Genomic DNA, 13,238 nt, shown 5'->3' on the forward strand with positions numbered 1-13,238 from the left:
AGTCAATAATGACTTGAGGTCCAATCCACTATCAGTTTTATAGACAATGGCAAATGTGACATTAGGAAGGCAAAAATCTTCTCCTATTAAGAAAGGATGCTAGGAAGTCTATTTTTAATTTTCTTCTATTTTTTTAATTAAAATTATATAGTACTGACTACCAATACATAATTTAAGAAAAAACTGTGTTCTGCAAATAAAGCTTGAAGACGATTATCCTAATCATTCCCCACCTTCAAACTAGAGAATCATCTCTCGAAATCTCTCCTAGAGAGAATTCTGGAATCAACACTAACTCCAGAAAAATAGTTCTGTGAATTATTTGTCAAAAGTTTCTGCACTGCCCTTATTGCTTAATTTCAAAATCAATTAAGATGGGGGGGTGTCCCACCCTTGCTCGGATTTTCCCGTAGCAGTCTAAACTTAAAACTAGTTGTGTAACTTTTTTTTTTTTTTTTGGTCTTTTTGTCTTTTTTGTTGTTGTTGTTATTGTTGCTATTTCTTGGGCCGCTCCCGCGGCATATGGAGGTTCCCAGGTTAGGGGTCTAATCGGAGCTGTAGCCACCGGCCTATGCCAGAGCCACAGCAACGCGGGATCCGAGCCGCGTCTGCAACCTACACCACAGCTCACGGCAACGCCGGATCGTTAACCCACTGAGCAAGGGCAGGGACCGAACCCGCAACCTCATGGTTCCTAGTCGGATTCGTTAACCACTGCGCCACGACGGGAACTCCAAGTTGTGTAACTTTTAGAGTTCACTTTCCTTTTCCTCTCACATCAAGCTATTTTTTGCTAGGAGCTTTGTTCTTTCAGTATTTTCTACCATTCGCCCCCTATACCCCTCTCTTCACTACCCTTCATACAACACACGACCTTACAGAATCCGCGGCACCTGCCCATTTCCTTCCGAACAAAATTGTAAAGTTAAAAGCGAAAGGCCTTTGGTGACACATTTTCAAACGCCCCCCCCCCTTATCTCTAGTAATTTTTTTTTTCCCCCGGAGGGGGAGCAGGGGGGACTCGGTAAGAGGATAAAGATAAACTCTCGGCAGCTTTCCTCCATCTACAAGGCTAAAGGTGATGTCAAGGGAAGCTGAGCGCTGCCAGCCTGCAGCCTCCTCGCTCTTGGTGCAGACGTGGGGGAGATACCCCTTGGACGCGATTCCCTGCACAGGGACCAAAAATTGGCACTTTCTTACTCATGCTTCCCAGATTGACGTCATCTGCTTGACCGGAGGGGAACAGCTTTCTGTTTCATAAGGCTTTTTCCCAGCATCAGTGCTACAGGAAAACATACGGCCGGGAGGCAGGAGCGCTACTGGGACCCCAGAGGGATGGGTCCAGTCCTCCACTGACTGCTCCTGATCGGGGCCTCGATTTCCCTGTCTGTAGGACGAGGGGCTGGACTTGGTGCCCACAATCTGAGCCACTGTGTAGGAATTAAGATCTTAGGGAGTCACCACCATCACCTCCCCCTCCCTGTTCCTCCAAATTGAATAATCCTCTTACAGGGATTAGTTTATTCCCAGGCACCTTTTCTAGGGTGACTCAGTGGTTTCCTTTTCCCCTAAGACACTGCCCGAGCTGAACACCTGCAAAATTAGCCTGGCCCGGGTTCAGGTCCAACCGAACGTGTTCAAGAGCAACGAAGACCTACGCCCTCCTGCTCGCAAGCGGGACGTGTGAAATGAGAGGACGAGGCAGCCCAGGCCCCGGGGACCAGTCCAAGGAGCCCGGCGCGGGCCGCAGCCGCTGGGGCGGTGGGGGGAGACGAGGCCAGGGAATGAATGGGCGGGCAGGCAGGGAGGGGCCGCGGGCCTCGGACACTCACTGAGGAAGACTCGGTACTCGAGGGTGAAAGGCGCGGAGCGCTCCTCGCTGCTGAAGCTGCTCATAGTGCCGGAGACTGGACGCCGCCGCCGCCGCTCAGAGTCACAAACCCGCACGCGGCGCTCACTGACAAGGAGAAGGCTCCGCGCCTGCGCACTGCGGTGACTGGACCTGCTTGGGGGCGGGGAGCCGCCTTTAACTTGCTGGGCGCGGGCGAGCCCACCCCGCGCGCAGGCGCACTCCGCGGTGCCCGCGAGTCCTTGCGCCCCAGCCCCGCCCCCTCAGGCCGCGCCTCCGCGGACTGCTCAGGAGCCCCAGGCTTGGCCACGTGGCTGCGTTCTGTCCCAGCTGGCGGGCTTTGGGCTCTGAAGGGAGAGAGTAAGAAGGTCTCAACTTGGACCAGCTGAGGCTTGACCGCTGACGTCTCGCCCTCTACACACAATGGGAACACACCTTTGACTCACATACCCTCTTACCTCAAAAGACGCTGAGGAGTTGTTTCATGGTTCAGCACGTTAAGAATCCGGTGTTGTCACTGCTGTGGCTTTGTTTACAGCATTGCGCAGGCTTGATCCCTGACCCGGGAACTTCCAAACGCCGCGGACATGGGGTTGGGGAGGGGGAGATAGACGTTTAGGAATCAGCTGCTTCACTTTGCAATCCCCGCTAAGGCTGCTTAAAGGTGAGCAGTTTTCTGATCTGTTTGAGAAAAGTTGAGTTGCATTACTGATACCCTTTGGCTACCAACTAGGTTACATCTCCACTGCTTTCCAGCATATGACAGCGAGCAAATTGATATTAAGCTCTCTGACTCAGTTTCTCGTCTGGGAAATAGAGATAATAATAGTAATGATTTCAAGGGTTGCTGGGTTATTCCCACCCTCCCCAAGGAAGATTCAGTCTGCCGCCCCCACCCCACCCCAAGTCCCCTAGGCCTTGAGATGGCAGCATTGGGAAAGCCCACACGTGAGCTCATGGTCCCTTGAGGACATTTCTCTCAGGTGCAAGCTCCTTGGAGCTTGTTTTTATACTACTGTTTCATGTTGTTAGGCCAGACCCCAAAAGCTAAAGCAAGTTCGAGGTTATGGGCAGATGTTTGCTTCACTCACTTCCCCAGTTCTATGTGTGTGTATATATATGTGTGTGTGTGTGCTTCAAAATCCTCGTTAGACAGTGATTATTCACTAATTTGATTGCAAAATTATTTCAAAGAATGTCTAGTTTAACTTAAAAGTTTTGATGGGCTGGGCTTTTTTTTTTGGCCCGGGGAGGGGGGGCATGCAGGTGGCATGAGGAAGTTCCCAGGCCAGAGATCAAACTCACACCACAGCAGTGCTGGCCTGCTACTGCAGTGACAATGCTGGATCCTTAACCCACTGCACAAGAGAACTCCTAAACTTTAAAAAAAAGAAGAAGAAGAAGTATCGGAGTATCGGAGTTCCCGTCATGGCACAGTGGTTAATGAATCCGACTGGAACCATGAGGTTGTGGGTTTGATCCCTGGCCTTGCTCAGTGGGTTAAGGATCCAGCGTTGCCGTGAGCTGTGGTGTAGGTTGCAGACGCCGCTCGGATCCCGCATTGCTATGTCTGGAGTAGGCTGGTGGCTACAGCTCCAATTCAATCCTTAGCCTGGGAACCTCCAATGCCGCAGGAAGTGGCCCTAGAAAAGGCAAAAAGACAAAAAAAAAAAAAAAAAAGTATCTACTATATAAAATGAGAAGTGCCTTGTATTAAATGAAAACCTAGTAGGATAATTTTCTAGTTAGATTGAGCCTCTCTTGTCTCCATCCAGACTCCCACCAATCTTCAGAAGGCCAACCTTTTGAACACAACACCACACCACTTTACTGAAATTAGAACACAAGGGAAGGAAAAAAAATAGCAGAGGGGTATTTGCATTACTGAAAGCTGAAAGAATCTCTGCAGAGTGACCACTAGGCTCATGTTCAGAGAGTTTCTTAAAGGGATGCTCATTTGATTGAACTGCACTATCAGTTTTCTACCTTTGAGCAGATGGAGCTAGTTTTCTTGGAAAACCCCAGAATTTCATCTGTGACTGATGTGTGAGCAAAGAGATATGATGCAATAGTGTGCCACAGGCACTTTCTCTTTTCCTTCTTGCCAGCTCAGAGGAAGAAAATAAAGTCTCGCTGACCTCTGGACTTGCACACTAGCTCTTGTTTTATTGAATGTGTTCAGAGAGCCAGTTGGTACCAACTCCAATAAAAAGCCAAGCCTTACCTTTGCTGGCATATGAGTCCATGCTTTGTAACTTTCTTTGGCAGGCAAGGGTGGTGAGCCCCACAGGTCCTTTCGGACCTTGTTCTCATGTCTCCCTGGGACCTAGCACAGTACCTGGTCTAGAGTAGATGTTTAATGAATCTTTGCTGGACCAATTGACAGAGGAATTGATGAAAAGAAGGGCGAAAATACCTTCTTAAGTTTGGTAAAGCGTGAACCCACCTGTTCTCAAACATTGTCTTTCTTGCCCTGTAACCAAATCCAATAGCACTTTTCAGTCTATATCCTGTCCTTTTTGCTGTGGTTGACCCTCCAGTTTCCCGATGCTGTCTCTCCCTTGGCTTCTGACTGCATTTTCTTCTGATATCCCTCCTACTTCTTTGGCCACTCCTTTCTCATTCTCCCCTTTAGCCTTCTCTTCATCGCTTCATCTTGATCATCACTGTCTTCTCTTCTGTTCTCTCTCTCTACAGATGCCCTCTTTCTAAGTTATATAATGTATATATTTGGTGTCGGCTACCACCTATCGGTCCTATAACAAGAAGGCTTTCAAATTTATAACTGTGTTTTATTTAACACTTATTGGGATGATTGTATGTGCTAGGAGGTAAGGATGTAGTGCTTCGAAAGACATGGTCTTGGCCCTATTATAGTCTGAAGGGAAGACAGACTTCAACAAATATTGACAGTAAGTTTGGATAAGTAGAGTGATAGAGGAAGTACAAGGCATTGCATTATGGGAACAGAGAACCTCTTAGGAAGTGACCCTTAACCTGTGTCCTAAAAGATGAGAGGGGTTTAATAAAGCGAAAGGGACAAGGTAAAAGCCAGATAGACATTATTAGGAGATGAAACCAGAGTTCCCGTCGTGGCTCAGCAGAAACAAAACCGACTAGGAACCATGAGGTTGTGGGTTTGATCCTTGGCCTTGCTCAGTGGGCTAAGGATCCCTCATTGTCGTGAGCTGTGGTGTAGGTCACAGACTCGGCTCAGATCTGTATTGCTGTGGCTCTGGCACAGGCCAGTGGCTACAGCTCCAATTAGACTCCTAGCATGGGAACCTCCATATGACAAGGGTCCTAAAAAGCAAAAAAAAAAAAAAAAGATGAAACCAGAGAAGTGATCAGGATTAGAGGCTGCAGAGCCTTGGAAGTAAGAGCCTTGGAAATATGGGGTTTGAACTTTTTCCGAAAGAGCAATGCAAAACTAGAAGGGATTTTAGCAGGAAAGTGACATGATCAGAATTACTTGTAAAAATGGCTCTGTTAGCAGCTTGGAGCCTGGGTTGAAGTTTAGCAAGACCAGAGGCAGAGAGAACAATGAGAAGGCTGCTGCTGCAGTGGCCCAGGTAAAAAGATGATGGTAGTACCCTGGACTTGGATGGCAAAAGAGATGAATGATTACAGAGCTAAGTTCAAGGTAGAATCAATGAAAGTGATCATTGGTTGGACAGAGTGAAAGATAAGGAAAATAGATTTGAGGATGATTTCTAGGTTTCTGGGTACAACAACTGGTTTAATGGTGTCATTTACTGAGATAGTTTGGTTGGGATGGAGGGTAAGAAAGTGTTTGGAGTATTATAGCAAACACAGCTAGTTGCCTGCCCAATAGCCATATCACCTTCTCCTTTCTAAAAGAATCCCAAATTTGGAGTTCCTATTGTGGCTTAGCAGGTTTAGAACCCTACATGGTGTCCCTGAGGATGAAGGTTCGATCCCTGGCCTCGCACGGTGAGGTAAGGATCCAGTGTTTTCGCAAGCTGCTGAGTAGATTGCAGATGTGCCTCAGATCCAGTGTTGCTGTGGCTGTGGCATAGGCTGGCAGCTGTAGCTCCAATTTGACCCCTAGCCCGGGACCTTCTATGTGCCACAGGTACGGCCGTAAAAAGAAAAAAAAATTGAAATAAAATTTAAACAGAATCCTAAATTTGTTTAAGAATCTACTCCTCTGTGCAGCAGTTTTCATTGTGGCTTAGCGGCAACAAATGGGATTAGTATCCATGAGGATTCAATCCCGGGCCTTGCTCAGTGGGTTAAGGATCCAACATTGCCTTGAGCTTTGATGTGGTTCTCAGTCGTGGCTCGGATCCCTCGTTGCTGTATCTGTGGCATAAGCTGGCAGCTGCAGCTCTGATTCAAACCCTAGCCTGGGCACTTCCATATGATGCACCTGAGGCCCTTAAAAAAAAAAAAAAAAAGTATACGTGTATACCTCTCTTAAAAAGACACAAAGTTTGAGACATCTATGATCATTGGTTGCTCCAAAATTCGTAGAGGTTGATATAACAGAGGGACATTGGTGCAGGGACTTGGTCAGTAAGTAATAGGAGAACTGAGAAGCCGAATGCAGATTAGCAGCAATAGGAAGCCACTACTGTCACTAGGCTAGAGGGACAGGCTAGGAAAAGAGGCAGAGTCACCCAGAAGGAGGCACTCAGGGGCTATGGTCAGAAGCTGGAAGCACAGTGGGCCTGCGCATCTGGAGACATGCTGGTGGAGATGCTGCCTGTGGCAAAAAGGAAAGGAGAGACCTACTCTTTCCCTTCCTCACCCTCCAAAACCCAAAGCAGTGTCTCCCATTGGCTGGGCCCACATGGAAGCCAATTATATTAGTCAATTTTGCCTAGTTTATGCTGTTGTAACAAACAAATAAAAAACCACAGTTGCTTACATGAATGAACATTTATTTCCTGTTCCAGTTCCATGGTGGTGTTATGCGTCAGCTGTGGTTCTGGCCCATATGTCTTCCCATTTTCAGACTGAGGTGGCGGTAACATCCCCAGTTGGTCTCGTTGCAGAGGGAAGAAGAAATGGCCAAACCACGCAATGGCTCTTAAGCTTTGGATCAGAAACAGTATATGCCACATCTACTCAAATTCAATTAGTTAAAGCAAGTCCTATGACCTTGCCTGATGCCCAGGGATCGTGGAAATATACTTCTCCTTTAGCTGCCACTGCACGTGGGTAACCATGTAGAGGAACAGGTGATTCTCTTACATAAATGTTAGCAATAATACTCTCTTATCACAGTCGACCTTCTTGATAGTAAATATTCATTTATCCCTTTTTTGCAGGAAAAATGTATTCATTCTCCTTCCAGAAAAGAGTGACACCCAAAAGTCTCAACTCATCATGACTTCAGGGTCAAAGTATTGTATCTCATGATAATTTCTGCGTTTTGTTCAGATAGGACTCCTCTTGAAACAGAGACTAATGAACTTAAAAACAAACAAATGTTTTCCACTGCTGCCCACATCTATACTAATATGAAGTAATTGAACAAGGCCGGGATGAACACTTTCATTCATCAAAAGAAAGAATGGAAGGCATACAACCATCGCTGGTTCTTGGAATTTGGAAATCCTGCTGAACATTCCAGTTCAGCTCCTTGTGAGTAGCCCCTGTTATTGTTCTTCATAACTCTTGACTTTCTTTCTTTCTTTCTTTCTTTCTTTCTTTTTCTTTCTTTCTTTCTTTCTTTCTTTCTTTCTTTCTTTCTTTCTTTCTTTCTTTCTTTCTTTCTTTCTTTCTTTCTTTCTTAAATCCTTCTTGACCACATCTGGAAAAAATACACTCCTTGGGAGCTGAGCAGCTTTGTCAGCTTCCTTCCTGCCCATAGAATTTTGGGAGTTGTTCTCCAGCATCTTTTAACCCCAGTTGGTGTATCTTGGCTGTATATCTTTCTTTAAAATTTATATATTTGGAGTTCCCGTCGTGGCTCAGTGGTTTATGAACCTGACTAGTATCTATGAGGACATAGGTTCGATCCCTGGCCTCACTCAGTGAATTAAAGATCCAACGTTGCCGTGAGCTGTGGTGTAGGTCTCAGACGCAGCTTGAATCCCATGTTGCTGTGGCTGTGGTGTAGGCCGGCAGCTACAGCTCCGATTGGACCCTTATCCTGGGAACCTCCATATGACACGGGTGCAGCCCTTAAAAAGACAAACAAACCAACCAACAAACACTTAGATATATTTTACCTGTCTGATCTAGTCAGCTCCGTGTGCTAGTTACCACATCTATAATTCTTTCCAAAACATCTCTCTCTCTAGGCATAATTGCGAAAGGCAGCTTGAATTTAGCAAGCTTCCATTAGAGAAGCTCTTCGTTTGTTTTCCCTGAGCCATTTTATCCACCAAAGCCACTGTTCACACCCTTAATCTGGTCTCTATCCTAAGACTGAGTTTTAACTTGAGACTTCAGCAGTCTTGTTACTCCATGTATTTCTCAATTTGTATCCTTTATTGTCTCTCTCTGCCCTGCCAAGCCCGGAACTTCTAGATTCTCCCTTTTCCTATTCATCCCTGCTAACACAACAGCCAGTTTTTTCTAAGCTCGCTATTTCCTCTCCTGAGTCCTCTAGCTCAGTGCCTCCCTTGCCCAGCCAGCCTACCTGGAAGCTCCTCCAGGCTCCTCCTGATTAACCTCTAAAGCTGCCACTGATGGTTGCTTGCCCAGCACCAGTTCATGCACCTTTCCTCCCTCCCAACAGCACTCTGTTGTTCAGACATGCACCCACTTAACCCTGTGTGGCCGTCTGCTTCAGGAAATGCGGTGGGATCCTGACCCCGGGGGGATGTCTGATTAGTCTGTTAATCACAGTGGTTGCCATTCCCCTTGACTAGTTTGGTCGTGGGTATGCGGCACAGTTCTGGCCAAGGTGATGTAAACGGAGGCGTGATAAAGCCTTCTGGGAAAGTCTCTCTTGCTTCTATGAGAGAATCGCTGGAGGAGGACATCTCTTCTTCCTTTAGATAGCGTCGTGGAATTTGCCAACCACAGCTGGAGGAGAGGTAGCCTCCTCCAGGTTGAAGGTAATACTGATACATTTCCATGAAGATGCCAAGTAGAAAAAACCTTGGGTCTTTTTTCTCTCTCTATTTTTTGGCTACGCCCACAGTATATGGAAGTTCCCAGACTAGGTATTGAACCTGCACCACAGCAGCAACCCGAGCTGTTGCGGTGACAACACCAGATCCTGAACCTGCTGCCCCAGAAGGGAACCCCAATCTTGGGTCTTGATGATGTCCCTGAGCTGCTGATTTAACAAACCTGGGGCCTTTCCTGCCTCACCTCTTCTTATGAAGAGATAATGAATGGACTGTGTTAATAATTAACAAATTATGTGAGATAATATATTAGTTATGGTGTTGTGTTTAAACCAGTTTGGTTCAGATTATTCTGTTTCTTGCAGCTGAAAAACATTTTTTTTTTTAAATCTTTTTAGGGCCACAGGAATTCGTTCAGGAATGGATCCCTGACCCAAGCTGAACCAATGAAAGTTTCCTACCTCCTTGTGAGAAGTTACTTTGCTTTCTTGGGAGAAAGTCTCTCCCCTGCGCCGCCCCCCCGCCGCCTCCCCCCTCCCCCGCCGCCACCTCTCAATGTGAGCATGAAAGTATATAGCTCTGATTGTTGATAGCCACATTCTGAACCATGAAGGAAGCCAGCCTGAGGATGAAGTTCACACTGTAAATGGCAGGGCAGAAGAATAGGGACAGCCTGGGTCCTTGATAACATTGTTGAGCTTCTGGATCAGCCAGCCCTGGGCACTTACTATTATGTGTACCAATATATCCTTTTAGTTTAACATGGTTTCAACCATATTGCTGTTACTGGCAATTAAAGCATCCTATTTTTTTCTTTTCTCTCTAGGGCCACACCCGTGGCATATGGAAGTTCCCAGACTAGGGATCAAATCGGAGCTACAGCTGCCAGCCTGTGGCAGAGCCACAGCAATGCCAGATCCAAGCCATGTCTATGGCCTACACCACAGCTCACAGCAACACTGGATCCCCAACCCACTGAACGAGGCCAGGGATCGAACCGACATCCTCACAGATACTAGTTGGGTTCGTTTCTACTTAGCCCCGATGGGAACTCCTCTAATTCAGTGTTTTGTTTTTGGTTTGGGGTTTTTTTGTTGTTGTTGTTGTTGTTTTGTCTTTTTAGGGCCACCTCTGTGGTATATGGAGGTTCCCAGGCTAGGGGTCTAATTGGAGCTGTAACCACCAGCCTATGCCACAGCCACAGCAACACCAGATCCCAGCTACACCACAGCTCACGGCAACACTGGATCTTTAACCCACTGAGCGAGGCCAGGGATTGAACCCGTGACCTCATGGTTCCTAGTCAGATTCATTTCCTCTGTGCCACAACGGGAACTCCTAATTCAGTTTTTAAGACTTACTTCAGGCCTCTTATGGGAACCCTTTTCGGACACCCCTCAGGCCGTTCCATTGCTCCTTTGACCAGCCATGATACTGCATTATAGACAGTACTATAGCACATTATGATTTTTCTCTTCTGTCTCTGCTCACTGGATTGTGGGGAGGTCCATGTTCCCAAACTCAGTAGACACTAAGTTTGTTGAGTGTACACGTGCCGGAAATAACTTTTATCTAAACTATCATGGAGTTCCCTGGTGGCTCAGTGGGTTAAGGATCTGGTGTGTCACCGCTATGGCATGGGTTCGATCCCTGGCCCAGGAACTTTGGCATGCCATGGGCAGGGCCAAAAACAACAACAACAACAACAACAACAACAACAACAACAACAACAACACCTTCATATATGCTTAAAAGTAGGGAGCTAAGAAGGTAATTTGGCGTGGTGTCAGGAACACTGGCCTGCAACCCACAAAGAAGGAAATTTTGTTTTGATTCCAACATTTACGAGCTCTGGGAGCCTCAAGGCAATGGAAGCCTTGGCCTCTACACAATTCAGTTTCCCATCTGTTGCATGGGAATAATGCAGCGATGTCACTGGTCACACAGCCTACAATCCACCTTTTTTGAGGGGATGGCAATTTTGCCTGGAAGCTTTTCATTCACGATGAAGATGTACAAGCAGGAGAACTAATGCCATGGGAAGTAAAAGGAAACACCAAACTCTTTCATCATAGTTTATTTTCCATAATCTGTAGCATAGACCTGAATCATTTTTCAAAGACGTGGACTAGAAGAGAATGAAAAATGTAATTATTATGATCAGCAGCAGTGGCTTCAGAGGACGGCCTGACAGCACAACAAATGAACAAAATACGTGATGCGCCAAATGCTCTGCCTTGCGGGTGGTTGAAACACGTAAGTGGGGTTTGTCACTAAAGCAGCTGAGCTTTTGCTCTTCTAACCTCCCTGCAGAGAGGAGGACAGAAGGGGGTAAGGAGTGATGACGCCTCAAACAGGGAGTGATTTAACACCACCACTGGCTATGTGACAGATAAACTCATTTGCCCAAATCACCAAGCTTGGGTTTTTCCACCCACATTCATTTGGTTGCTTGCACACGATAACAGCAGCGTTTGTGGGTGATGGGATTCAAAAGCCTGGGCATTGCAGTTAGCAAGAGAACACCAACAACCCAAGGCAGGCACGATTAGCCAGTTCAGCAGCCTTCGCCCTGTCAATGCCCACAAGACAGAGAAGTCAAAAGGAGGATTTTGTTCAGCCCCAGTCTACAAGAAGGATTGATGTGACCTTGGATCAGAATAAATGGACATTGTTTTCTTAAACTGCTGGTATTCCTTCCATCTGAACTCCTTGGAAGCTGCTGAATGTGATAGAGATGTGGTCTTCTGGCCAAAGCAGCAGTGTGGAGCCTGTGGCTGGCTGATTTTATTTTTAGGATTAATGCGGACCTTCATCAAGCCTCTTTCTTGATTCTAAACCCCAGTTTCCCAAATATAGGAGGGAGAATTCAGAGCAACTTGAGGGACTGGCAAAAACCTGGGCTTCCTGGTGGGATCTTATCAAGATATGAATCTCGGCTTCAGCACCATCTTGTTATGTGACCTTCAGTGAATTACTTAATTTCTTTGAGCTTGGTTTTTCTGTCTATAATATGGGAATAATATGAAATGCCTGTTGGTTTAATTATTGCATTCATTCAACAGACATTTATTGAGTGTCCCCTAGGTACCCCAGGCTGGTGTCCTAGATCTGTGTCCACAAACATGAGTGAAATAGACATGGCTGCTTATGGAGCTTATGGACTGTTGTGAGAAATAAATAATAGACACAAAGCACTTAGTACTGTGCCTGGCTTTTAACAGGCATCAGTAAATGTTTTGAGTGGACCAGAGTGTAATTATTGAAATTCAGTACCATTTTGATAAGCATTCATTCCTTTATCATTGATCCCTCTCCTGTTTGGGCCCTTTGCACATCATATTCTCTGTCTGGATTGTTCTTTCCTCAGCTACTCACTTGGCTCCCTTTCTCACTTCATTCATATCTGTATTCAAATCCCACCTCCTCAGAGAGGCCATTCCCAATCACCTATTAAAATAGTCCTCCAGGAGTTCCCGTCATGGCTCAGTGGTTAACGAATCCGACTAGGAACCGTGAGGTTGCGGGTTCGATCCCTGCCCTTGCTCAGTGGGTTAAGGATCTGGCGTTGCCGTGAGCTGTGGTGTAGGTCACAGATGCAGCTGGGATCTGGCGTTGCTGTGGCCATGGCGTAGGCTGGTGGTTACAGCTCTGATTAGACTCCTAGCCTGGGAACTTCCATATGCTGCGGGAGCGGCCCTAGAAAAGGCAAAAAGAAAAAAAAGAAAAAAAAAATAGTCCTCCAACCCTATCGCAGTCTATCAATAGGATCCTTTAGAAGGATCTATTTTGCTTTAAACCCATTCTTGTTTAAAAATCCTCTATTTTTAAACAGGAGTGATAGATAGATTCCTCTTAGATCTAGGGAAGGGTTTTGCACTAAAGTCTCTCCATTATAATCATATATTGTTTAATCACATTTCAATATAATCATGTTTTTAAAGATAGGTTTGAAAACACTTTAAATTAAAAATATAAGTGTGATCAATAAGTATATGAAAAGAAGCCCAGCATCCCTAGTCATCAGGACTTTTTTTAAAAGACTGATACCACTAAATCTTGGTAAGAACAACCAGAATTCTCATGTACTGCTGATGGGAATGCAAAATGGCACCACTTTGGAAAACACTTTGGCAGTTTCCTGCAGTTAAACTATACACTTACCATAAAACCCACCCGACCTAGGTATTTACCCAAGAGAATTAAAAGCACATACATAGAAGCAAAATGAATTTTTTAAAAACAGAAATACACATACATATAAGGACTTATATATAAATGTTCATGACAGCATTATTCATAATTCATTAATTCGTAAAAACTGGTAACCGGTCTAT

The 13,238-nt window shown here is 45.8% G+C and overlaps 1 protein-coding gene across 2 annotated transcripts in view; it reads right to left on the reverse strand.

The window, feature by feature from the left end:
• The window catches only part of PPA1 (inorganic pyrophosphatase 1), a 35,243-nt gene extending 33,272 nt beyond the window's left edge, over window positions 1-1,971 (reverse strand). For both annotated transcript variants that reach the window (XR_014828063.1, XM_001925080.7), the window contains exon 1: window positions 1,833-1,971. Coding sequence is in view for 1 of the 2 variants with exons in the window: in XM_001925080.7 (XP_001925115.3) it covers window positions 1,833-1,896 (64 nt within the window). In the remaining variant the exon portion in view is untranslated. The remainder of the gene's footprint in view (window positions 1-1,832) is intronic.
• Window positions 1,972-13,238: the final 11,267 nt, after the last annotated feature.

This window comes from Sus scrofa, chromosome 14 (genome assembly GCF_054392235.1).
Source record: "Sus scrofa isolate SSC_HxYL_T2T_F1_AM1 chromosome 14, Sscrofa_HxYL_maternal_Yorkshire_Landrace_v2.0, whole genome shotgun sequence".
Taxonomy (NCBI): Eukaryota; Metazoa; Chordata; class Mammalia; order Artiodactyla; family Suidae; genus Sus; species Sus scrofa.